Source organism: Zosterops lateralis (assembly GCF_965231275.1).
Source record: "Zosterops lateralis genome assembly, chromosome: 35".
Lineage (NCBI taxonomy): Eukaryota > Metazoa > Chordata > Aves > Passeriformes > Zosteropidae > Zosterops > Zosterops lateralis.
In genome coordinates, this window is record NC_139795.1 from 719,532 (window position 1) to 745,382 (window position 25,851).

General features: G+C 58.7%; 1 protein-coding gene across 1 annotated transcript in view; it reads right to left on the reverse strand.

Annotated features, from left to right (window-relative positions):
* Window positions 1–6,680: 6,680 nt before the first annotated feature.
* SYNGAP1 (synaptic Ras GTPase activating protein 1) overlaps window positions 6,681–25,851 on the reverse strand; it is a gene marked incomplete at its 3' end in the record, with an annotated part of 40,727 nt that continues 21,556 nt past the window's right edge. Inside the window, exons 9-21 of the mRNA XM_083881801.1 lie at window positions 25,387–25,677; window positions 24,764–24,908; window positions 23,557–23,701; window positions 23,246–23,482; window positions 21,523–21,724; window positions 20,957–21,132; window positions 20,199–20,240; window positions 18,345–19,242; window positions 16,442–16,615; window positions 15,025–15,236; window positions 12,775–12,875; window positions 10,363–10,431; window positions 6,681–6,820 (exon numbers count right to left, since the gene is read on the reverse strand). Coding sequence (XP_083737927.1) covers window positions 6,681–6,820; window positions 10,363–10,431; window positions 12,775–12,875; window positions 15,025–15,236; window positions 16,442–16,615; window positions 18,345–19,242; window positions 20,199–20,240; window positions 20,957–21,132; window positions 21,523–21,724; window positions 23,246–23,482; window positions 23,557–23,701; window positions 24,764–24,908; window positions 25,387–25,677 — 2,832 coding nt within the window. The remainder of the gene's footprint in view (window positions 6,821–10,362; window positions 10,432–12,774; window positions 12,876–15,024; window positions 15,237–16,441; window positions 16,616–18,344; window positions 19,243–20,198; window positions 20,241–20,956; window positions 21,133–21,522; window positions 21,725–23,245; window positions 23,483–23,556; window positions 23,702–24,763; window positions 24,909–25,386; window positions 25,678–25,851) is intronic.

Genomic DNA, 25,851 nt, shown 5'->3' on the forward strand with positions numbered 1-25,851 from the left:
AAATTGCTTAATTCTTCATCAAATCCCTCAATTCCAGCCAAAATCCCATTAATTCCAACACCAATCCCTTAATTCTACACCAAATTCGCGAGTTCTGCATCAAATCTGAGTTCCAGCCTAAATCCTGTAAATTGCAACACAAATTCCATAGTTCTGATCAAAATCCCTTAGTTCTGTCACAAATCCCATTAATTCCAGCAAAAATCTCATGAATTCCAACACAAATTCCCTAATTTTACCTCAAATCTGTTCATTCTGCATCAAATTCCTTAATTCCAGTGCAAATCCCATTACTTCCAATCGAAATCCCATTAATTCCAGAACAAATTCCATAGTTCTGATCAAAATCCTTTAGTTCCGTCACAAATTCCATTTATTCCAGCACAAATCCCTTAGCTCTACACCAATCCATTAATTCTGGCTCAAATCCCCTAATTCCAATACTAATTCCTTAATTCTGCCCCAAATCTTATTGATTCTGCACCAAATCCCTTAATTCCAGCACAAATCCCTTAGTACTGCATCAAATCCCTTAATTCAGCATCAAAATCTATTAATTCCAACCCAAATCCCATGAATTCTGACCAAAATCTCATTGATTCCAACCAAGATCCCATTAATTCCGGCCCACCCCATTAATTGGAACACAAATCCCTTCATTCTGATCAAAATCCCATTAATTCCAACCCAAACCTGTAGGGATGCATTTCCCACAGCCAGCAGGTGTTTCCCATATAAGGAAAGGTTTGAGACTCATCCTTGGCATTTCCCATAAGGCAAAGACCCCAAAAAGGCCTTTGCTGTCCTGTCAGTGATTGGCTCAGGGCCAAGAGAGAAGCCCCTGCTGGATTTTGTGTCATGGCTTGATGCAGTTTGGGGTTTTTTGGTTAATAGACTATCACTCTGCCAGTACCTTAAATCTCTCTGGTGAGGACAGGGACCTTGTCAGGGGTCAGGTTTTGGGTTGATGTGCGGCTCTGGGCACCCGGAGAACAGAATGTGACTCCTGGTAACATCCATCTGTAGGGGACAGTGCCAAGGTCCCTCACCTGCCTCACGGTGGTCACCAAGGATGGGTTTGAAGCCCCCCAGGGACTGAGACCCTTAAAAACCCCACCCAGGGGTGCTGGCCTGGCTGAATGTTTGCCAGATGTGCCCTGCAGGGAGTGTGCTGGGCCAAGGCTGGTTTGTCATGGGAACCAGTCCTGACACAGCGGGTCCTGCTCTCTGCTGGGACGGGCTTGTCCTGTTCAGAACTGGCCTGTCTGGACTTGTTACTGTCCTGTACCTGTTCCCTCAACATACAGTCCAGTTCCCGCCCTGGGTGAACCTCAAAAAGACTAAAGTCCCCTGAGTTATCCAAAGACTTTGGGATCTCCCCACGGAAGAAGATGGATCTATTGGCCAGACCACGAGGATTTCGTCTCTCCATTGGTAGCTATTCCCCTCCCTTTTCTCTCTATCCTTTATTTCCTTCCTAATCCTTCTATCACATTTGCTGTGGGCACTCAATAAAGGTGCATTTGTTGTGATGAATACTGAAATCCCCTCTGTGTTGGTTTTGCACTCTGAGATCAGTTAATGAACCATCACGACCCTCACTTGCATTAGTGGATGGTGACACCAAATAAACTGAGACTGTGTTTGAGATTTCCTCTTTCCCCCATCTGGTGACCAGGTGACATCGTGGGCAGCTGGGGAGGGGACATGGTAAGGAAAGGCTCCCACCAGCCCGGCTTTGAAACCACCACAGGCCTGGGCCAACTTTAACTCTGTCCTGACACACATTGAGACTTTCTTAAACTTCAACCCTTCTCAGCAATGCCTTAGGCTTCAGCTTTCATATGTGCAGATTCTGTTCTGCCTCAGGGTGTAGTTCTGAGGCTCACATTAAGTGCCAGTCAGCTCTTTTCACAGGGTAGGGAGACAAAACAAATCCTTTTCTTGCTGAGAACCAAGGACAACTCTCAGGCCCAAAAGCACCAACAACCCTGGACTAAAGGGAGGAACAAGAAGGATGAGACTTCACAACCTGGAGCTGGAATTGGACAATTAAACCCCAATATGCAAATGGCCCAAAGCTGATAAAAATGTAAGACCTTGTGACCAGTGAGCCATCTGTGTGTGGCTGTTCACAGCAAACTCTGGGTGCAGCCTTGGTCAGGCTCCTGCCCTGCCCAAGGTGGATCCTGGAGGCCTTTCAATAAATATCTACTTTATTCTCCAGCTCTGTCCTGTCTCTGCTCCAGGTCAGCCTTTCCAAGGCATCATCAGAGAGGAGAGAAAAGGCCAAACTGGAGACACGTACAGGGACAATAGGGAGATCTCAAAGTCAGTAAGGGAAGAGTGACTTTTAAATGACAGAGACGATGAGTTGCCTCAGTTCTAGGCTGAAAATCTCCTATGGGTTATGGTAACAGACCATAATATGATAGAATAATCCTTTAAACCATGGACAATGTGAATTGGGGAGATGATTTAAGGATTTGAGCAAAGGTATCTGTGAAGGACTGAGTGAGTATTGAATATGCAGCTGTGATTTGGGTGATCCCATGAGAGGTTTGAGCAGAGAGGAGAAGAAGCCCTCTGCCAGTGAAGAAGTGAGAAGACATCTCTGTTCCTCGAGTTGAAAAATCCTTTGCCTTTGAAACTGCTCATTTTTAAAAGCTGCCACCCCAGTTCTGTGAGTCTATGGCCCATTGTAATCATAAAGAAAGCTATGTAATATTAAAAATTCCACAACTGCAGAATGTCCTGGGCAGGCTGCTTTTGTATTAATTAAAAGCCACAAGGAAACTGTTTTTCTTGTAAAAAAATTACCAAACAATAAAAAAACTTCCTCAAAGACTGAATGACTGTTTTATAAGTAGTACTGACCTAAAATTCTAATTTTTGCCTCTTTACATTGTTTGTAAAAAATGAACAGTTTGTAGTAAAAAAGGAGTTAGTTTTAGAAATGAATTCATGTATTTTTTTTCTTTTCCTTTGCTTCTCTTGGTGTACATTAATCTGTCTGTTGTTTTTTTTTTCTTCTAAGCTGAGCCTGCTTTTGCCTTTTTCTCCCAAAATCCTGTCTCTCAGTTACCAAACAAATTCAGCAAATGAAAAGCCACCACATAAATGGTGCCGTGACTTGGATAAGCAAACCTAAACCACAACAGACTGCCAGGTGTGAGTAACCCATTCATGTCAGCTCCAGCTTTAGGACTGCCGGATGTGAGTAAACCATTCTTTCTCTTCTGCCACGAGGAACAGGATTGCCCTGGGAATACTGGCACAGGACCTGGGTCCATATGGAAGGTCAGTTCCTTATCTCTCCAAGCAGCTGGAATCAGCAGTTTATCTCTCCAAGCAGTTGGATGCATCAGCCAAAGGATGGCTGGGTCGCCTCAGGGCAGTGGCTGCAGCTGTGCTGAACATTCAGGAATCCCCTAAGTTCACCCTGGGCCAGAAAACGACTCTGCTGGTGTCTCATACGGAGTGGGGAGGGGAGGAGCCAGGGAGTGAATATGCACAGGGGTATTGCTGGACTTGATGCCTCTGGAACATTCTAGAGGGTGAAAGAGAAGGCGAGTGGGTGAGGAGCCACGCACACCTTTGGAGGAAACATCCCCCGTGCACCGGCTGCCGAATGAACCACAAATCTGCTTTAAAACTCACTCTGTCCCTGAGTCCTAAAGCTTCCGGCATATCAGTGTCACCTCCCTGTCCCGGGTGACAGCGGCCACCAAGGTCCCCAATGCCAGCATCACCTCCTCCAGCCGCCCCAGCATAGCCGCGCTGATTGCCCCACAAGGGGCAGAATTTGCCCCATCAGGACCTCAGGGACCCTTTCGGGGCCCACATTGATCACCCAGGTCTCCATTTCCCCTGCCAGGACCCCACTGACCCCTCAGGGCCCATTCACCCTCCCCAGGGCTCTGATTTACCCTGCCAGGACCCTGATTGTGAATTGGGTTTTTGTGATTGTTTTGGGGGATCCAGCAGGATCTGGGATTTTTTGGGATCCAGGATTTGAGATTTGAGATCATTTGGGATCATTCCTTGGGATCCAGCAGGGTTTGGGATCATTTGGGACCCCCGGGATCCCCAAACCCCTCGATGCCCCCAGATAGCCTCTTGGTCTCCCCTTGCCAGGCTCCCATTGATAGCCCCGCCCCTTTCCCACGGCTCCATTCATGGCCCTCCAGGCCCCGCCCACTCCGAATTCCTTGCAGGCCCCGCCCCTTTCCACGCCCCCATTCCTTCCTTCCCCGCCCATTCCCGCGTCCCCCTTCCTGCCTCTCCCAGGCCACCCCCTCTCCTCTCCCCATTGGCTGCTGCTGCCGGGGCCCCGCCCTCTTTTCCGTGCCCCCTTCCACGCCCTACCAAATTCCCGCCCCCTCCCCTCTCCACCGCCTCCCATTGGCCGCTCCTCGCGGCCCCGCCCCTTTTGTGGGCGTGGCTACAAGACCGATTGGCGTTTATTGAAAGGCTCCGCGCAGCGGCGGCCCCGGGGGGTGGAGCCAGCCCGGCCCCACCTGGGGGGCTCGGGGGTTCCGGGGGGTTCCGGGGGGTCCCGGAGGGGCCGGGGGGACTCGGGGGGGCCCCGGGGGGTGGAGCCAGCCCGGCCCCGGCGGGGCCCAACGCGGGCCGGGGGCTCGGGGGGACCGAAGGGGGAGGGGCTGGGGGCGTTCCGGGGGTTCAATCAATGGGGGGAACGGGAGATGCCGGGGGGGGGGGGGGGGCGTGGTGGTGCGTGAGGGGGGGGTCCCATGGATTGGGGGGGTCCTGGTGAGTGGGGGGGGCGCGGTGAGGGGGGGGGGGGGGTCGCATGGGTGGGGGAGGGGCGGTGAGTGGGGGGTCCTGGCGCACTGGGGGGGGTCATGGATCGGGGGGGTCCCAGCGCTTTGGGGGGGGTCGGTGAAGGGGGGGGGGCAGTGAATGGGGGGTCCCGGTGCGTGGGGGGGGCCCGGTCAACTGGGGAGGGGTCCCTGGTGATAACGGGGGGTCCCGGCTGATAACGGGAAGGGACAGGACCGATCCCCGAGGGACCCCCCGATGCTGCGGACCCACCTGTGCCCTCCAGCCCCGCTCGGGCCCCCCCAGTCCCGGCGCTGTTCCCGAAGGGGTGAAACGGGAGGGGCCGAACCCCCGGGATGGGTGGGGGGCACAAAGGGGGGCCCGGGCCCGGTGCACGGGGGGGGGGCGGTACACGAGGGGGGTCCAGTCCCAGTTCCAGTGCTCGGGGGGCGGTCCCGGTGCCCGGTGAGGGGGGGTCAATGCACGGGGGGGGGTCCCGGTGCACGAGGAGGGTCCAGTCCCGGTGCTGGTGCACGAGGGGGGGCGGTGCCCGCGGGGGGTCCCGGTGCCCGGTGATTCGTAAGGGGGAGTCTCCGGTGGTCCCGGTGCCCAGGCTGGCGATGTTTGAGGGGGTCTCCGGTGGTCCCGGTGCACGATGGGGGGGTGGGGTCAATGCTCGAGGGGGGGTCCCGGTGCACGGTGACGGCGCTGATCGATGTGGCGGGGGGTCTCCGGTGGTCCCAGTGAGTCGGGGCAGGGTCCCGGTGCACGGTGACAGTGATTTGGGGAGGGGTCTCCGGTGGTACCGGTGCACGAGGAGGGGGGAGGTGAAACTCGAGGGTCCTGATGCGTGAGGGGGGGTCCCGGTGCACGAGGATGGCGAAATTCGGGGGTCCCGGTGCACGAGGGAGGGTCTTGGTGCACGATGATGATGATGGCGATGATGGGCGAGGGTCCCGGTGCTTGAGGAAGGGGCTGGTCCCGGTGCTCAGGGGGGTCCCCGGTGGGTGCCCAAGGGTGGCGTGTGACACACAGAGAGACACCGGGGACCTTCGCACGGGGACGGGGCCGGTCCCGGCGACACACGAGGAGCTCTTGGTGGCACAAGGACCGTACCCCCCAAAATTTCTCTTGCGCGAGGTCCTGGTGACACGAGGAGCTGGTGGCACTCGAGGGGCTCTTGGTGACACGAGGACCGCCCCCCCCCCCCGGTTCCTCTCGGTGACACGAGGACGTGGTGGCACCAGGGACCCTCTCACGAGGGCGAGGCTGGTCCCGGTGACGCGAGGAGCCCCCCAAATTGCTCTCGGTGACACAAGAGGACCTGGTGGCACGAGGAGCCCTCGCACGAGGAGCTGGTGACACACGAGGGGCTCTGGCGCCAGGACCCCAAATTCCTCTTGGTGGCACGAGGAGCCCTTGCACGGGGACCCCAAATTCTTGCACGGGGAGCCCAAAATCCTCTTGGCGACACGAGGAGATGGTGGCACGAGGAGCCCTCACACAGGGACCCCAAATTCTTGCACGGGGACCTCAAAATCCTCACACGGGGTCCCCCAAAATCCTCACGTGAGGTCCCCAAAATCCTCGCCCCCCCTTTTTTCCCCGCACGAGGAGCCCTTTGCACGAGGACCCCCCCACAAAAATAAAATTCCTCGTGCGAATCCCCCAGAATTCCTCGCCTGGGACCCCCCCCAGGGCGAGCCCCCCCTCGCCTTCCTCCTCCTCCTCCTCCTCCTCCTCCTCACCCCGGGGGTCACCGGGTGTTTCCCCCCCCCCCGCCCTCCCCTTTCCCCCTTTCCCCCCAGGGCTGGGGGGGTCTGGGGGCTGAAGGGGGGGTGCGGGTTCGGTGTTTTTTTGGGGGGGGGTCCCGGCGACCCCCGGGGCGGGGTCAGTGCTCAGCAGCGGGGCCGCGCCGCTCGCAGCCGTTGGCCGTGATCGGGGGTGGCGGGGGCGGAGGCGGGGGCCGCCCGGGGACCCCCCCGGCCCCCCAAATCACACCCGGGTCTGCTGCACCCACGGCGGAAAGCTGCCTCTCCTGCAAGGCACCGAGGGGGCTCATTCACCCCCCCGCCCCCGCCTCCCTGATTGTTCCCAAAGTGTCCCCAAAATGTCCCCACAGTGTCCCCGGGACGGGGGGGACCCGTCCGCCCCGCTCCCCCCCCACCCCGCGGGGCTCACTCACCTGCGGCACCGGCGCGGGGCCCTCGAGGCGGCCCCAAATCAACGTGGATGAGCCCAAAAATCAGCCCTGAGCCCCCTCCAAATTAACCCTGAATCCCCAAAATCATCCCTGACCCCTCTAAAATCAGCCCTGAGCTACCCCGGGATTAACCCTGACCCTCTAAAATTAATCCTGACCTCCTGAAATTAACCCTGAATGCCTAAAGTTAATCCTGAGCCCCTAAAATTAATGCTGACCTACCCCAAAATCATCCCTGACCTGCCCCAGAATTAACCCTGACCCCCTAAAATTATCCCTGAACCCCCAAATTAACCCTTACTCCTTAAAATTAACCCTGAACCCTAAAATCATCTCTGAACTGCCCCCAGAATTAACACTGACCCCCTAAAATTAATCCTGACCCCTTAAAATTAACTCTGACCCCCCCCCCCCCCCAAATCATCCCTGAGTCACCCTGGAATTAACCCAGAACCCCTAAAATTGACCCCGAACCCTTAAAATTAACTCTGAACTCTTAAAATTAACCCATATCCCCCAAAATTAACCCTGACATCCCAAATCGACCCTGACCTCCTAAAATTAACCCCGAAGCCCCAAATTTAACCTTGATCCCCCAAAATTAACCTTGAACCCCTAAAACTTCACCCCAACCCTCTACAATTAACCCCCACCCTAAAACCGTAAAATTAACCCCCAAAAATGAAGGCAAAACTCCCCCATTGTGGCAATCGAGGCAATTCGCCCCCAAAATTGTCCCCACCCTCCTCTAAACTGTCCCCAACCCCGCCCCCCCCGAGTTGTCCCAAACCCCCCCCGAGTTGTCTCCACCCCCCACTGCCCCCTCCCTCCCGTTGTCCCCTCTCGCGGTGACAGGACATGGCACACGGACACGGTGTCACCTCCCCCCCGTGAGATGGGCACAGACACAAGACACGAGGATGGTGACGGTGACAGCGCCAGCGCTGGGGGACAGCTGGTGACAACCCCCCCAAATCCCCCCCCGAAACCATGGTCACCCCCCCCGGGGGGGGTGGGGACAATGGTGGCACCTCCAGGGGGTGAGGACAGGGCCGATGGTGGCACCTGAGGGGACAATGGGACACCTGGGGTGGTGCCCCCAAAGGGTCCCCAAGAGGTCCCGAGTGTCCCTAAGGGACATGGGGACACCAGGAAGGACATGGGGACACCAGGAGGGACATGGGGACAACTGGGGTGGTGTCCACAAGGGGTTCCCAGTGTCCCCAATGGGTTCCCAGTGTCCACAAGGGACATGGGGCCACAAGGAAGGACATGGGGACATGAGGAGGGACAAGGGGACACCGGGGACAGTGTCCCCAAAGGGTCCCCTGTGTCCACAGGGGACATGGGGACACAGAAGGGAGGTGGGGACACCTGGATCCGTGTCCCCATGTGACACAGGGACAGGGGAAGGACAGGAGGACACCAGGAGGGACATGGGGACACCTTGGTCCACGTCCCCAGGGGACACGGGGACACCAGGAGGGACACGGGGACAGCAGGAGGGAGGTGGGGACACCTGAATCCATGTCCCCAAGGGACATGGAAACACAGGAGGGACATGGGGACACCAGGGGTGGTGTCCCCAAGGGGTCCTGAGGGATATGGGGATACAGGAGGGACATGGGGACATCTTGGATCCATGTCCCCAAGTGTCCCCAGTGCCCCTGAGGGACATGAGAACACAGGAGGGACATGGGGACACTCCAGATCTGTGTCCCCAACAGTTCCCAATATCCTTGGGGACATAAAAGGTTCTTGGGGGCATCTGGATCCATGTCCCCAAGGGATCCCCAATGTCCCTGAGGGACATGGGGACACCTGGATCAATGTCCCAGTGGTCCCTGATGTCCCCTGGGGACCCAGGAGGGTCTTGTGGACACCTGGACCTGTATCTCCAAGGGGTCCCAGTGTCCCTGAGGGACATGGGGACGACACAGGAGCATCTTGGGGACACTCCAGATCTGTGATCCCAAGGGTTCCCAATGTTCCTTGGGGACATCAAAGGGTCTTGGGGACATCTTGATCCGTGTCCCCAAGGGGTCCCCAGTGTCCCTGAGGGACATGGGGACACTTGGATCAGTGTCCCCAATGGTACCTGATGTCCCCTGGGGACACAGGAAAGACATGGGGACACTCAGACCAATGTCCCCAGTGTCCCTTGGGGATAGAAAAGGGTCTTGATGACATCTGGATCTGTGTCCCCAGTGGTGCCCAGTGTCCCTGAGGGACATGGGAGGGGCATGGGGACACTCCAGACCTGTGTCCCCAAGGGTTCCTGAGGGACATGGGGACACCAAAGAGTCTTGGAGACATTCTAGACCCATGTCCCCAAGGAGTCCCCACTGTCCCTGAGGGACATGGGGACCAGATCCATGTCCCCAGTGTTCCCGAGGGAGGGGGAAGGGACATGGGGACACAAGAGAGACATGGGGACACTCCAGATCTGTGTCCCCATTGTCCCTTGGGGACAGAAAAAGGGCTTGGGGACACCTGGATGTGTGCCCCCAATGATGTCCCTTGGGGACACAAGAGGGTCCTGGGGACATCTTGGCTCCATGTCCCCAAGGGGTCCCAGTGTCCCCAAGGGACATGGGAGGGACCTGGAGACATCCAGATCAATGTCCCCAATGGTCCCCAATGTCCCCTTGGGGACACAGGAGGGACATGGGGACACCTAGATCTGTGTCTCCAGTGTCCCTTGGGGACATAAAAGTGTCTTGGGGAACCCTGGATCTGTGTCCCCAAGGGGTCCCCAGTGTCCCTGAGGGACATGGGGATACCAAAGGGTCTTGGGGACACTCCAAATCTATGTCCCCAGTGGTCCCCAATGTCCTTTAGAGACATAAAAGGGTCTTGGGGACACCTGGATCCATGTCCCCAAGGGTTCCCCAGTGTCCCTTGGGGACAAAAAAAGGTCTTGAGAACATTCCAGAGCCATGTCCCCAAGGAGTCTCCAATGTCCCCGAGGGACATGGGGACACTGGAGGGACATGGGCTCACTCCAGATCTGTGTCCCCAGTGGTCCCCAATGTCCTTTAGGGACATGGGAGGGACATGGGGACATTCCAGATCCATGTCCCCAGTGGTCCCCAAGGTCGCTTGGGGACAGAAAAGGGTCTTGGGGACACCTGGATCCATGTCCCAAATGGTCCCCAATGTCCTTTAGGGACATGGGAGGGACATGGGGACACCAGTGAAGTGTCCCCAGTGTCCCTTGGGGACAGCAGAGCACTTGGGGACACCTGGATCCATGTCCCCAAGGGTTCCCGGCGTCCCTTGGGGACACAAGAGGGTCTTGGGGACATCTCAGCTCCGTGTCCCCAAGGGTCCCCCTGTGCGGCCCGGGGGGTGACAGGGAGGGGACAAGGACCCACCTGGGGTGTCACCGGTGGCCGAGGGTCCGGTGCCACTGGCGGGGCCGGGCCGCGCTACCTGACGGACAGCTGTGACAAGAGAGACATGGGGAGGGGACATCAGGGCCACCGCGGCCACCGCGCCACGCGGGTGGCCCTGAGGTGGCACCGGGGTGGCCCTGAGGTGGCACCGGGGGGACCCCGACCCGAGGAGGGGGCGCAGGAACGGCCCCGTCGCTGGGGGGGGGACACGGGGGATGGGCTTGGGGACACGGGGGTGGCACTGTCCCTGCCGGGGGGGGGGGGTGGGGGGGGGGTGGGGCGATGTCACTGCCGCCCTGAAATGTCCCTCTGGTGTCACCCCAGGGGTGGCCCTGTGCCCTCTGGGGGTCACTTTGTCCCCTCAAGGGTGGCTTTGTCCCAACTGGGGGTGGCCCTGTCCCTCCAGGAGTGGCCCTGTCCCTTCCAGGGGTCACTTTGTCCCCTCATGGGTGACCCTGTCCTTCTGGGGGGTCACTTTGTCCCCGAAGGGGTGGCCCTGTCCCCACTGGGAGTGGCCCTGTCCCCTTCACGTCCCCCTGGCAGTCACCAGGTCCCCTCTGAGGGGGTCTCTGTCCCCTCTGGGGGTCTCTTTGTTCCCCAAGGGGTCGCCCTGTCCCATCTGGGAGGGTCCTTGTCCCCCTTTGGGGGGTTCTTGCCCCTCTGGGAGGGTCTTTGTACCCCCGGGGGTGGCCCTATCCCCTCTGGGGATTCCTTTGTCCTCTCTGAGGGTGGCCCTGTCCCCTCCGGGCAGTCCCTGTCCCCTCTGGGAGGGTCCTTGTCCCCCTTTAGGGGGTGCCTGTCCCCTCTGGGGGTGGCTCTGTCCCCTCCAGGGGTCCCTGTTTCTCCCCCACCAGGAGTCTCTTTGTCCCCCCGGGGGTGGCCCTGTCCCCCTGCACCCCCCCCCCAAGTGCCACCATGTCCCCCCCAGGCATCCCCAGCCCCCGCCAGGGGTCCCCTCTTGTCCCCCCACGGCCCCCAGACGTGACAGCCGCCCCGGGGGTCCCCAAACCCCCCCAGAGGAACCCAAAGACCCCCCAAAATCCCCCATGACCCCCTATAAACCCCAAATAACCACCTCAGAACTCACCATAAACCCCCAAAATCCTCAAATCCCCCCCGGGGACACACGGAGACCCCCCAGAATCCCCCACAGACCGCAAATAACCTCCTCAAAACCCCCAAGCAGCCCCAATAGATCCCAAATAACCCCCCCGAGCCCCCCATAAACCCCTCAGAATACCCAAATACCCCCCACAGACCCCAAATAACCCCCTAAAATCCCCCCAATCCCCTCGCAGGATACCCAAAAAACCCGCGAAAAGCCCCAAATACTACTCACAGACCCCAAATAACCCCCTGCCCCGGACACCCATAACCTCCTCAAACTCTCCCAGGACACCCAGAATCCCCCCAAAACTCCCCAAACCCCACTAGGGGCACCCATAACCCCCTGAAATCCCCTCCCCACAGACCGCAAATGACCCCCCAAAATACCCAAATCCCCCCTCAGGACATGAAATACCTCCCCCCAAATACCCTCCCAGGACACCCATAACCCCTCCAAAACCCCCAAATACCCTCCATAGACCCCCAATAACCCCTGAAATTCCCCAAAATTCTCCTCTAGGAGCATCTGCAACCCTCCCAAATATCTCCCCAGGGACACCCAAACCCCCTCCCCAAATACCCTCCTCAGACCCTAAATAACCCTCCAAAACACCCCAACGCCCCCCCTCCCCAACCCCCCAATAACCCCCCAAATTCCCCCGAATCCACACCCAGGGACACCCAACCCCCCCCCCCCCCCCCCCCAAAAAAAAACAAAAACAAAAACAAAAACAAAGATCCCCAAAATACCCCAAATAACCCCCCAAACCCCCCTCTTGGAGTCCCCATAACCCCCCCAAACCCCCAAGTATCCCCTCAGGGACACCCAAAATCCCCCCAAAACTCCAAATAACCTCCCAAATCCACACCAGAGACACCCATAACCCCTCCCAAAAAGCCCCAAATCCCCCCACAAACCCCCAAATAAGCCTCCCAAAATACCCAAATACCCACCCAGGGACACCCATACCTCCCTCAAACCCCCAATAGCCCCCCCAAAATACCCCCAAAATCCCCCTCTAGGAGCACCCAAACCCTCAAATACCTCCCCAGGGTCACCCAAAACCCCCCAAAAATCCCCAAATTCCCCTCCCAGGAGACCAAATAATCCCCCCCAAACTCTCCCAGGAGCACCGAACCCCTCCCCAAAATACCCCCCACAGACCCCAAATAACCCCCCCAAACCCTCCCCGGGGCCGCCCCCCCCACCCCGCTCCCCGCCCCCAGCGCGGCGTGGGATGGCCGATGTCACACGGAGCAGAGCAATGACATTGTAATTTCCACCTGAGCGTCGAGCAGCCGCCGCCGGCCCTCGGATGGGTCGTGGGCGCCCAAGTGATCCCTGCGCAGCTCCTGCTCCACCAGCATCAGCCTGCGGGGCCAGGCTTCACCGGGGTCATGCTGCCACCCCCCCGGGGACATCCCCGGGGACACCCAGGGACACCCCCCGGGTCGTGGGGACACCCCCCGGGTCGTAGGGACACTGCCAGGGACAGCCCCGGGGACACGGGGACAACCCCTGGGTTGTGGGGACATTCCCAGGGACACACCCAGGGACATGGGGTCACACCCAGGGACATGGGGACAACCACCAGGACATGAGGACAACCCCAGGGACAGCCCAGGGACACCCAAAGCCATGGGTACAACTCTGGGGACACCCTTTGGGACATGTCAAGGACATGGGGACACCCTGGGGACACCCAAGGCCATGGGGACACGCAGGGACACCCCCAGAGATGTGGGGACACACGTGGCCCGGTGCTGTGTCCCCATGTCCCTTGATGTCCTCATGGCCCTTGTCACCCCTGTATCACCCATGTGCTACCTGTGCCTGTGTCACCACCACTGTGTCCTTCTGTGTCCCCTCTGTCCCCTGTATCCTCATGGCCCTTGACACCCCTGTATCACCCATGTGCTACCTGTGCCTGTGTCACCACCACTGTGTCCTTCTGTGTCCCCTCTGTCCCCTGTATCCTCATGTCCCTGTGTCCCTCTGTACCTGTGTCCCTGTGTCCCTGGTGTCGTTCTCTGTGTCCCCAATGTCCCTGTACCCCTGATGTCCCTGCGTCCCCATGTCCCTGTGTCCTTTGTGTCATTCTGTGTGTCCCCTGGTGTCGCTGTGTCCCCCTCCATTTCCCTCATGTCCTCAATGTCTCCTGGCTGTCCCCACTGTCCCCATATCCCTGTGTGTCCCCGATGTGTCCCCACTGTGTCCCCTGGCATGTCCCCATTCCCCTGGCTGTCCCCACTGTCCCCATACCTCTGTGTGTCCCCAATGTCCCTGTATCCCTGATGTCCCCATGTGTCCCAAAGATGTCCCCGCTGTCCCCATGTGTCCCTCACCTGCCGATGGTGGTCCTGATCTGGGAGTCCCCATGTGCCCCTGGCCCTGCAGTGTCCCTGTACCCCAGTGTGTCCCCATGTCCCCGTGTGTCCCCAACATCCCCAGTGTCCCCCGGCTGTTCCACTGTCCCCTGTGTGTCCCTCACTTGCCAATGATGCTCTTGATCTGAGAGTCCCCGTGTGTCCCCGATGTCCCCGTACCCCTGTGTGTCTCCAGTGTGCCTGGCTGTCCCCATGTCCCTAATGTCCCTGTATCCCTGATGTCTCCTGTGTGTCCCCAGTGATGTCCCCGCTGTCCCTCGTGTGTCCCTCAGCTGCCAATGATGCTCTTGATCTGGGAGTTCCCATGTGCCCCTGGCTGTCCCCATGTCCCTGTGTGTCCCTGTACCCCTGTATTTCCCAGTTGTCCCCATGTCTCCAGTGATGTCCCCGCTGTCCCCGTGTGTCCCTCACCTGACAATGATGCTCCTCATCTGGGAGTCCCCGTGTGTCCCCATGTCCCCAGTGTCACCGTATCTCTGTTGTCCCCCATGTGTCCCGCAGTCCCCGTGTGTCCCTGTGTGTCCCTGTACCCCCATACCCCTGTGTGTCCCCAGTGTCTCTGGCTGTCCACCATGTCCCCAACATCCCTGTATCCCTGATATCCCCATGTGTCCCCAATGATGTCCCAGCTGTCCCCATGTGTCCCTCACCTGCCAATGATGCTTCTCATCTGGGAGTCCCCGTGTGTCCCTGTGTGTCCCCATATCCCTGTATCCCTGATGTCCTCTGTGTGTCCCCGATGTCCCTGTCTGTCCCAATGTCCCGGTGTCCCCTGTGTGTCCCCAACGTCTCCACTGTCCCCGTGTGTCCCTCACCTGCCGATGATGTTCTTGATCTGGGAGTCCCCATGTGCATGTGACCCTGCAGTGTCCCCATGTCCCCGGCTGTCCCCATGTCCCCCATACCCCTGTGTGTCCCCAGTGTCCCCTGGCTGTCCCAATGTCCCCATGTCCCCAGTGATGTCCCCGCTGTCCCCGTGTGTTGCTCGCCTGTCGATGATGCTCTTGGTCTGGGAGTCCCTGTTTGTCCCTGGCTGTCCCCATGTCCCCATACCCCTGTGTGTCCCCAATGTCCCCAGTGTCCCCCAGCTGTTCCTCTGTCCCCCGTGTGTCCCCAATGTCCCCGCTGTCCCCGTGTGTCCCTCACCTGCCGATGATGCTCTTGATCTGGGAGTCCTTCTCCTGCTGCTGCTGCCGGAGCCGTTTCTCGCTGAGCTCCAGGCGCTGCTGGTACTGCAGGAGGATGCGGCTCGTCTGCTCCTCCTGCGTCACCAGGCGCCGCTCGTACTCCTCCAGCTTGCGGTTGGACATGTGCAGCCGCTCCTTCAGCGAGTGGATCTCCTCCTCGTACTCCTTCACCTGCCAAAGGGACACTGCAGGGCACCTGGGAACGCCTGGGCACAGCTACAGCCCTGCTATGGGCACACCTGTGACACCTGAGCACAGCTATGGGCACACCTGTGACACCTGAGCACAGCTGGGACCTTATAAAACCCCGTTATGGGCACACTTGTTACACCTGAGCACACCTGTGACACATGGATCTCCTCCTTGTACTCCTTCACCTGCCAAAAGGACACTGCAGGGCACCTGGGAACACCTGGGCACAGCTACAGCCCTGCTATGGGCACACCTGTGACACATGGGCACACCTGGCCACACCTGGGACCTGCTAAAACCCCACTAAAACCCCACTATGGGCACACCTGTTACACCTGGGCTCACCTGGGCACAGCTATGGGCACACCTGTGACACCTGGATCTCCCCCTCATACTCCTTCGCTTGCCAAAGGGACACTGCAGCATACTTGGGAACACCTGGCACACCTGGGCCCTGCTAAAACCCCACTAAAACCCTGCTAAAACCCCACTATGGGCACACCTGTTACACCTGGATTTCCTCCTTGTACTCCTTCACCTGCCAGAGACACTGCAGCGCACCTGGGAACACCTGGGCACACCTGACACCCTCCTGTCCTGTGCATCCCTCCTTCAGCAAGTGGATCTCCTCCCTGTACTCCTTCACCTGCCAAAGCAACTGGGCACACCTGGGAACACCTGGGCACACCCGTGTACACCTGTAACACTTGGGAACACCTGGGACCCAATAAAACCCCGCTATGGGTACACCTGTGATATCTGGATCTCCTACTCCTTCACCTGCCAAAGGGACACTGTAGTGCACCTGGGCACACCTGTATCACTCACACCTTGACACACCTGTGTACACCTGAGCACAGCTACAACCCAGCTATGGGCACACCCGTTACACCTGGAACCTGCTAAAACCCCACTAAAACCCTGCTACGGGCACACCTGTGCACACATGAGTGCACTCACACTTGGGCACACCTGTATCACTCACACCTTTATCACTCACACCTGGGCACATCTGGGCACGCCTGCCCCCCACCCGGTCCAGCTGGCTCTGGCTGGATTTGGAGTACTCCTTGAGCTTGTACGCCTCACACCTGGCACACCTCTATCAGTCACAGCTGGGCACACCTATACACTCACACCTGTACAGTCACACCTGGGCACACCTGGGCACACCTGTCCCCTACCCGGTCCAGCCGGCTCTCGTCCATGGATTTGGAGTACTCCTTGAGCTTGTACTCCTCGCGCTCGATGTGCGCGCTCTCGATGTCGGCCGACAGGTGCGGCATGTTGGACACCCAGGCCACCGTGCGCTCCGACGCCGGCAGCACCGGGTTCAGCGTGGACGGCGTCTGGGACGCCTGAGGGGACACGGGGGACAGCGAGGGGACATGGGGGACACACGGGGGACACAGGGACAGAGAGGGGATAGCACAAGGACATCACAGGGACAGAGCAGGGACAGCAGGGGGACACAGACACAGCAAGGGGACAGAGTGGGACACAGGGACAGGGAGGGGGCATGGGGACAGTGGGGGTACATAGGGACAGAGAAGAGACATGGGAACAGTGAGGGGACATGGGGACAGTGAAGCAACACACAGGGGACAGACGGGGACCACACGGGGACACGGGGACAGTGAGGGGACAGTGTGGGGACATTGTGAGGACAGAGCGGGGACAGAGCGGGGACAGAGCGGGGACAGTGCAGTGACATTGTAGGGATATGGGGACACCCGAGAAACACCCAGGGCACATGGGGATAGTGAAGGGACATGAGGACACAGGCACATGGGGACAGTGAGGGAACATTGTAGGGATACAGGGACACCCGGGGACACACAGAGGACATGGGGATAGCGAGGGCACAGAGCAGGGACACATGGAATTCAAGGGTTGTGGGGGAAAAGCAGGATGTGGGGACACACCACAGTGGACACATAGGGGACACCGGGATAGCGAGGGGACACACGAGGGACACACGGGAGGACACATGGGGGACACACAGGGGACATGGGGACAGAGTGGGGACATTGCGGAGACATTGCAGGGACAGAGCAGGGACATGAGGACAGTGAGGGGACACAGGGACAGCGAGGAGACAGCACGGGGACAGAGTAGGGACAGTGCAGGGATGTGGGGACAGTGTGAGGACAGAATGGGGACAGAGCAGGGACACGGGGATAGTGTGGGGACATTGTGGGAACAGGGGACAGCGCCAGGACATGGGGACATTGCAGGGACAGAGTGAGGACAGAGCAGGGGCATGGGGACAGCAAGGGGACAGTTAAGGGACAGCATGGGGACAGGGGGACAGTGCAGGGACATCGGGGGGTGTGGGGAAAAAGGGGGATGTGGGGCAAGATGGGAACATGGGGATGTGACAGGACAAAGGGACATGGGGACATGGGAGGACATAGGGGCACAGGGGGACATCAGGGACAGGAGGGGGACATGGGGACAGCAGAGGGATATGGGGAACATTGGGGACACCAGGCACACACACAGACATGGGAGTGTGGGGACATGGGGGAGATGGGGATGTGGGGACACAAGGGGACGAGGAGGGACACAGGGGGACACAAAGATGAGTTTGGTTCCCCTTTCACCACCATGCCCCCAGTGTTTCCCCACGTCCCTCTATGTCCCAATGTCCCCATATGTCCTCATGGCCCCCAATGTCCTCACACCCTCAATACCCCACACATCCCCAACCTCCACATTCTCCCATATCTCTCCATGTCCCCAATGTCCCCTACACCCCCCAATATCCCCATACCCCCCAGTGTCCCCCACAACACCCAATATCCCCAGTGTCCTCATATCCCCCCACATCCCCCCATGTCCCCAAGTCCTCAGTGTCCTCAATGTCCCCATAACCCCCCATGTGCCCCTGTCCTCAATGTCCCCATATCCCCAATGTCCCCATATTCCATGTCCCCGTTGTCCCCCAGTGTCCTCCAATGTTCCCATAACCCTGTCCCACATGTCCCCATATCCCCCAGTCTCCCCCTGTCCCCAGTGTCCCTAAGCCCCCCTATCCCCAGCGCCCCCCGTCTCTCCCTCCGTCCCCTCTGTCCTCGCTGTCACCTGCTTGGTGACGGGCGGTTTCATGCCGGCCACCGAGGCCTCCTTGGCCAGGGAGGGCTGGCGGGAGCGGGGCGGGCCGTAGGCGGGCTCGGGGGACGCCAGCAGGTTGCCGCTGGCCGGCCGCGCCTTCTGCGGGACCCCCAGCGCCGAGGGACCCCCGCCGCCCTTTCCCGCCCGCGACCCCCGCGGGGTGGGCGGCGGGGGGGCTCCGATGGTGATCTGCGGAGGGGCCAGCGTGTCCTGGAGCGACAGCTGCCGGCGCCCGAAGTCGCCGCCGGGCCGCCCGAACTCGTCGCTGTAGCTGTGGCTGTGCGTGATGTGTTTTTGGGGAGGGGTCGCCAGCTCCTCGCTCTTGCTGTAGCCGTGCAGGGGCGGCGGGGGGACCCCCCCGAAGTGTCCCCCGTCTCCGCCGCCCCCCTCGCCCCTCCCGCCGCCTCCCCCTCCTCCTCCTCCTCCTCCGCCGCCGTCGGGGCCGCGCAGGGGCCCGTCGGCGGCCAGGTGGAACAGGGGGTTCTGGAAGGACAGCGGGACCCTCAGTTGGGGTCCTCCCGGTTCGGGGACCCCCAGGCGCGGCGGGGCCAGGCTGGAGGCGCTGCCCTGCGAGAGGCGGCCGGGCCGCAGCCCCCCCTGGCCGGCGCCCCCCGGGGCCGGAGCCCCGGCCAGCAGCTCGGCGGGCAGGCTGGGGATGCTGTCCACGCGTCCGTCCTGCAGGTCCAGCATGGAGACGCTCTTGCCCACGCCCAGCGCGCCGCCGCGGCCGCCCTCGGGCTCGGTGAGGTCGGAGCTGCTGGTGCAGTAGGCGGGCGACGAGCGGGCGAGCGGCGGGCGGCTGAGCACCAGCACCTCCGGGGGACCCTTCTCCTGCGGCGGGGACGGCAGGCGGGGCATGTCCATGGAGCTGTGGGGCGGGAGGGGGGTACAGGGATAGGGGGTACAGGGATGTGGGGTTATGGGGATGTGGGGTTATGGGGAGGTGGAGTGGGATGTGGGGTATGGGGGTGTTGGGGAGGAATATAGGATGGGGAGGGGGAAAATGGGATGGGAATATGGGGTAAGGAGGGAGATATGGGATGAGGAGGGGGGAAATGGGGTAGGGATATGGGGTGGGATGAAGGGGATATGGGGTGGGGATGGGGATATGGGATGGGGGGCACACAGGATTAGGATATGGGATGGGGGGTACATGATAGGGAGGGAGGGAGGAGAGACACAAGGTGGGGAGAGGGCCACGGGATGGGAAATTGGGATGGGAATGTGGGATGAGGAGACAGTGAGGGATGGAGGGGACATAGAATTGGGGACACGGGATGGGGTGGGTGCGGGATGGGGAACAGAGACAGATGAGGGCGGTTGGATACAGCCCCAATTCCATCTCTGGAATTGTCATCTCACTGCTGTCACTGTCCCATCCATCTCAAATGTCCCCGTCCCCACCCCAAACATTCCCATCCTCATCTCAAACATTCCCATCCAAAACATTCTTGTCCCCCTCCCGAACGTTCCCATCCCCCTCCTGTCCCCATCCTGATCCAGATCCCAGTTTCATCCCCACCCCAGTCCCAATCCCCGTCACAATCCTGGTCTAGGTCTGGATCCAGATCCCAATCCCCACCCTGATCCCAATCTCAATCCTAAATCCTGATCCCAAATCCAATACCAAATCCCCATCCCAAATTTCAAACTTGGTCCCATCCCAATACCATCTCTGCCCTGAACCCAAATCCCAATCCTGATCCTGATCCTGTCCCAATCCCATCGCCATCCCCATCCCCATCCAAATCCCAGATCTCAAATCCAGATCCCAAACCCCAAACCCCAAATCCCAAATCCCCAAACTCCGACCTCTCCCCTCACCTGTTGAGCCCCCGCACCATGTAGGACTGGAGATCCACGGAGCTGTGGGGACAGGGACAAGTGAGACTCCAAGTGACACCCCCAGGTGAGACCCAGAGACACCTGGGACAGATGGGAACACCCAGGAACAGGACAAGTGACACCTCCAGATGAGACACGGGGACACCTGGGACAGGTGGAGACACCCAGGGGGACACAAGGGGGACAGGTGACACCTCCAGGTGAGACCCCAAGTGAGACCCAGGGACACCCGGACAGATGAGGACATGGGGGGACACTGGGGCAGGACATGTGACACCTCCAGGTGAGACCTGGGGACATCAGGTGACATTGGGGGTGCTCACAAGGTGGGTGGGACATGGGGGGGCTCACAGGTGGGTGGGGCCACCCCAGGTGAGACTGAGAGCCACCAGGTGAGACAAGGACACCTGGGCCAAACATCCATACAGAACAGGGGGGTGACAGGTGGGTGGCACCACCCCAGGGGAGGTGGAGAGGTCACCTGGGCCACACAACAGGACACAACAGAGGGGTCACAGGTGGGTGGGGCCACCCCAGGTGAGACCAAGGACCACCAGGTGAGGCTAGGTGAGATAGGGGGACACCTTGGCCACACAACCAGACAGGATAGGGGGTGACAGGTGGGTGGGGTCACCCCAGGTGAGACAGGGCCACACCTTGCCCACACAAGTGCACAGGACAGGTGACACGGGGTGACAGCTGTGCCCCCCGGCGCGGGGGCCAGCAGGTGCGCTCACCTGTTGAGGTCACGCACGAGGTAGGGCTGCAGGTCGGCCGAGGGCCCGCGCAGGACCAGCCCCTTGGGGGGCAGGCGCTCGCCCTGGCTGGGCTGCCGCTGCAGGTGAGGGTTCCGCAGCGCTACGCTGATGTCGGTCAGCAGCCGCGGCAGCGGGCCCAGCTTCAGCAGCGCCTCCTGGGGGACAGATGAGGGCACCTGAGAACACCTGAGTGCACCTGGGAACACCTGGGATCTAATCTAGGTGAGCCCCATTGATCCCCCAATGAGGCCCAGCTTCAGCAGCGCCTCCTGGAGGACAGGTGAGCACACCTGAGAACACCTGAGTGCACCTGGCAACCCCTGGGCACACCTGGGGAGCTCACCTGGGCACACCTGAGGAGCTCACCTGGACAAGTGGCACCCCTGGGATCTCACCTGGGGGCAACCCCAGGACCCTCCCATGGTGGGACACCCAAGGAGGGACACCTGTGGAGGGTCATGCTCCCCATGAACATCCCCAGGTGAGGCTATGCATGCACAGGTGAGGCCGTGGTGGGTCCCCCAGGTGTGCCCCAGGTGCGGTACCTTGCTGAGCTGGCTCATGACCTCCCAGAGCAGCGCGTGCAGTGTGGACAGCTCGCGGCCCAGGTCAATGTAGCCCTCGAAGCTGGTGCTGTTGGTCAGCGTGTCCAAGTTGGAGATCTCATACAGGAACTGCTGCATGCTGGCCCACTCCAGCTCCAGGAACTCATTCATGAACGCCATGTACTCCTCCTTGCTCCCGAACCTGTGCCAGGTGTGCCCAGGTGAGGGTGGGGCCCACAGGTGGGCAGGAGCACACCCCCAGAAGGTGAGGGTGGGGCCCACAGGTGGGCAGGAGCACACCCCCAGAAGGTGAGGGTGGGGACAGCAGGTGGGTGGGAATGGCCTCTGGCAGGTGGGTGGGAACATCCCCAGCAGGTGAGGGGTGTCCCCAGTAAGAGGGTTGGGGTGGGAAGTGGCAGGTGAGGGGTGGGGAAGGGTGGGGACGAGGGTTGTCCATCATCCATCATTTGTTGCCATCCATTGTCATCCATGGTCATCATCCATTGTCATCTGTCATCCATCATCATCCATCATCATCTGTTGTCATCATCCATCATCCATCATCATCTGTCATTGAACATCTACTCATCCATCATCCATACATCATCATGATCCATTGTCATCATCCATCATTATTCGTCATCCATCATCACCCATCATCCATTGTCATTTGTCATCCATCATCATCATCCACCATCGTCTGTCATCCATTACTATCCATAATCATCCATCATCATCAGCCATCACCATCTATCATCCATCATCCTCTGTCATCCATCATCATGTGTCATCCATCATCCACCACCATCATCATCATTTGTCATAGTCATTTGTCATCCACCATCATCCTTCATCCATCATCATGCATCATCCACCATCATCTGCTGTCCATAGTTATCCGTCCTCATCATCACCATTATTTTCCATTGTCTGTCATCCATCATTCATGGTCATCCATCATCCATATCATCATCCATCTTCATCTGGCATCCATCATCCTCCATCATCCATCACCATCCATCATCCACTATCATCTGGCATCCATCATCCACCACCATCATCATCCATTGTCACTTGTCATCCGCAATCATCGTCCATCATCCATTGTCATCATCATCATTGTTGTCCATTGTCCATCATCCATCATTCATGGTAATCCATCATCCATCATTATCCACCATCATCTGGCATCCATCATCAATCATGATCATCATCCATTGTCTACTGCCGTCCATCCATCCATCCATCCATCCATCCATCCATCATCATCCATCTCTTGTCCATCAACTCATCCATCTTCCATACACCTTCTATCCATCCATCATCATCCCTCCACACATCCAGTCCCTCTACTCATCCATTTCCCATCCATCATCATCATCATCATCTTGTGCATCCATGCATCATCATCCATCTCTTGTCCATCCATCCATCTTTTCTCTATCCATCCATCATCCATCACCATCCACCATCCATCTCCTGCCCATCAACTCATCCATTCATATTCTCTTGATCCATGCATCTATCCTGTCCCTCAACTCATCCATATCATGCACCATCCAACTCATCCATAATCATCTATCCATCAGTATCCATCCTCCCATCCATCCATCCATCCATCCATCCATCCATCCATCCATCCATTTCCATCCATTTCCTTCCATCTCCATCCACCTCTCCACAAACCCACCCCCCGAACCCTTCCCGCCGTCGCTGCCCTCACTTGGTGAAGTTGGCCAAGTTCTGGATGACCTTGGCAATGAGGGTCAGCGTCCTGGCTGTCTGCTCGTCGGGGTACTCCTGCATCAGGCCAAAGAGGCTGGGGGACATCACAGCGGGGCACAGGAAGCGCAGGAAGAGCGAGGCGCTGATCAGGCGGTCGGCGATGTCCTCGCGCCCACGCTCGGCGCAGCGCAGCCGCCATGAGGCGAACACCTCCTTCAGCTCCCGCGGGAACACGCTGCCAGCAGGACACGGTGTCACGTGGATCCTGGGGACATTCCCAGGATGTCCCCACGGTGTCCCCACACTCACCAGTGGGAGTTGACCACCTTGCAGAGCGCCAGCTCGCAGCACATGCGCAGGTTGGCCTGGTGGTCAGCCAGGGTGGAGGCTGAGCACTTCATGGGGTCCACCTCGCAGTTCTCCTCCGACTCGTAGAGCGCCCGGATGAATTCGCCTGTGGTGCAGGTGGGGGGGACATGGGGACACCAAGGGGGAGGAGGAGAAGAGACCGATCATGTCATGGATGGGAGAAGGGACAACCCAAAGATTTCATGGTGGTGCTGATGGAACCTGGTCATGGGTTGGGACCACCCAATGATTTCATGACCACAAGAAGGGACCACCCAATGATTTCATGGGCATGAGTGGGGGCCACCCAACATCTCATGATGGTGGTGATGGAACATGATGGTGAATGGGAACCATCCAAGGACCTAATGGCCATGACAGGGACCACCCAACCATGTCATGGCCATGAAAAGGGACCACCCAATGATTTAATGACCACTAGAATGGACCACCCAAGATCTCATGGGCATGAGTGGGGACCACCCAAGATCTCATCATGGTGGTGATGGAACATGATGGGGAATGGGGACCACCCAATGGCTAGTGGCCATGAGTGGGGACCACCTGACCATGTCATGGCCTTGAAAAGGGACCACCCAAAGGTCTCATGATGGTGGTGATGGACCCTGGCCATGAGTGGGGATCGCCCAACCACCTCATAACTACAAGAAGGGGCCACCCAACCATGTGAAGACCACAAGCAGAGACCATGCAATGTCTCATGGCCACAAGAAGAGACCACCCAATCATTTCATTGATGAAGGTGATGGAACTTGGCTGTGAGTAGGGACCACCCAACCATCCCAGAACCATGGGGACATGGCCATGAAAAGGGACCACCCAATGATCTCACAGCCATGGGAAGGGACAACCCAACCATCTTGTGATGATGGTGATGGATGGAACCAAGCTGTGAGCAGGGACCTCCCAGCCGTCTCATGAGAACAAGAAGGGGACGCCCAACCATGTCATGGCTGCCTGTGGGACCATCCAATGATGACCTCATGATGGTGGTGATGGAACCTGGCTGTGAGCAGGGATCACCTAACCATCTCATGACCACAAGGGGCCACCCAACCATGTCATGGCCATGAGTGAGGACCACCCACCCCACCCCTGCCATGGAAGCCACACCCCTCCGGCACCCCCCAGTGCCGCTGGCGCTCACCAATGGCGTCCTTGAGGTATTTCTGGCCAATGAGCTTCAGGTACTCCTCAATGGCTTTGGTGGCCAAGGTGTTCTCCCGGAAGATCAGGTGCTCCCGGTCCATGAAACGATCCACCTCCGTCATGGCCATGTCCGACAGGAAGTCCTGCCCACAACCGTCAGCGTGGCCCGGCGCTGGACGTCCCTCTGTCCCATCTCCATCATCCACCCATCCATCTTCATCTATCCCCACCTCTCCATCCATCCTTCCATCCATCATCCATCCATCATCCATCTTCATCCATCTCCACCTTTCCATCCATCCTACCATCTTTCTATCTGTCATCCATCCATCCATCCATCATCCATTCATCCATCATATATCCATCATCCGTTCATCCGTCCATCGATCCATCCATCATGCATCCCACCATCCCAACCTCCTGAAATCCCACCTCTTCACCCCATGAGTTCCCACCTTGGCCTTTCCAGTACTCTGCAGGATGTGCACCAGTGCACAGGCCACCTCCAGCATACATCCATCATCCATTCATCCATCCATCCATCCATCCATCATCCACCATTCCTCTCACCACCTATCCTCCCAAAATCCCACCATTCCCAAACTCCTATCGCAGTCCCACCTTGGCCTTTCCGGTGCTCTGCAGGATGTGCACCAGCGCGCAGGCCACCTCCTCCTTGCTCTTGACGCTGAGCACGGGCTCCAGCACAGCGCAGAGCATGCGGTAGTTGTTGGTGACGTACTCAGCGAACTCCTTGTAGAGCTCCATGGGCAGGATGCTCATGGTCTGGAAGCGGCTCTTGACGCGCAGCGCTGGGCAGCCTGCCTTGCTCTTGCTGCCACTGGGCTGGCTCAGTGGGTACCACTGCTCAGCAAAGTGCCGCCCCGTCACACTGGCGATGGGGATGCTCACCTGGAATGAGGGGTTTACACGGCTTAGGGCCGCGGCCAGACCGTGTGGGAGCAAACTTAACCACTTGGAATTTTTTTGTTATCGGAACTCTCAGGAATTTATCGAGGTTAATGAGAAAAAACAGGACTGAAATAAGAACCAAGAGCCTGAGAATCTGACTACCAAGGATGCAAA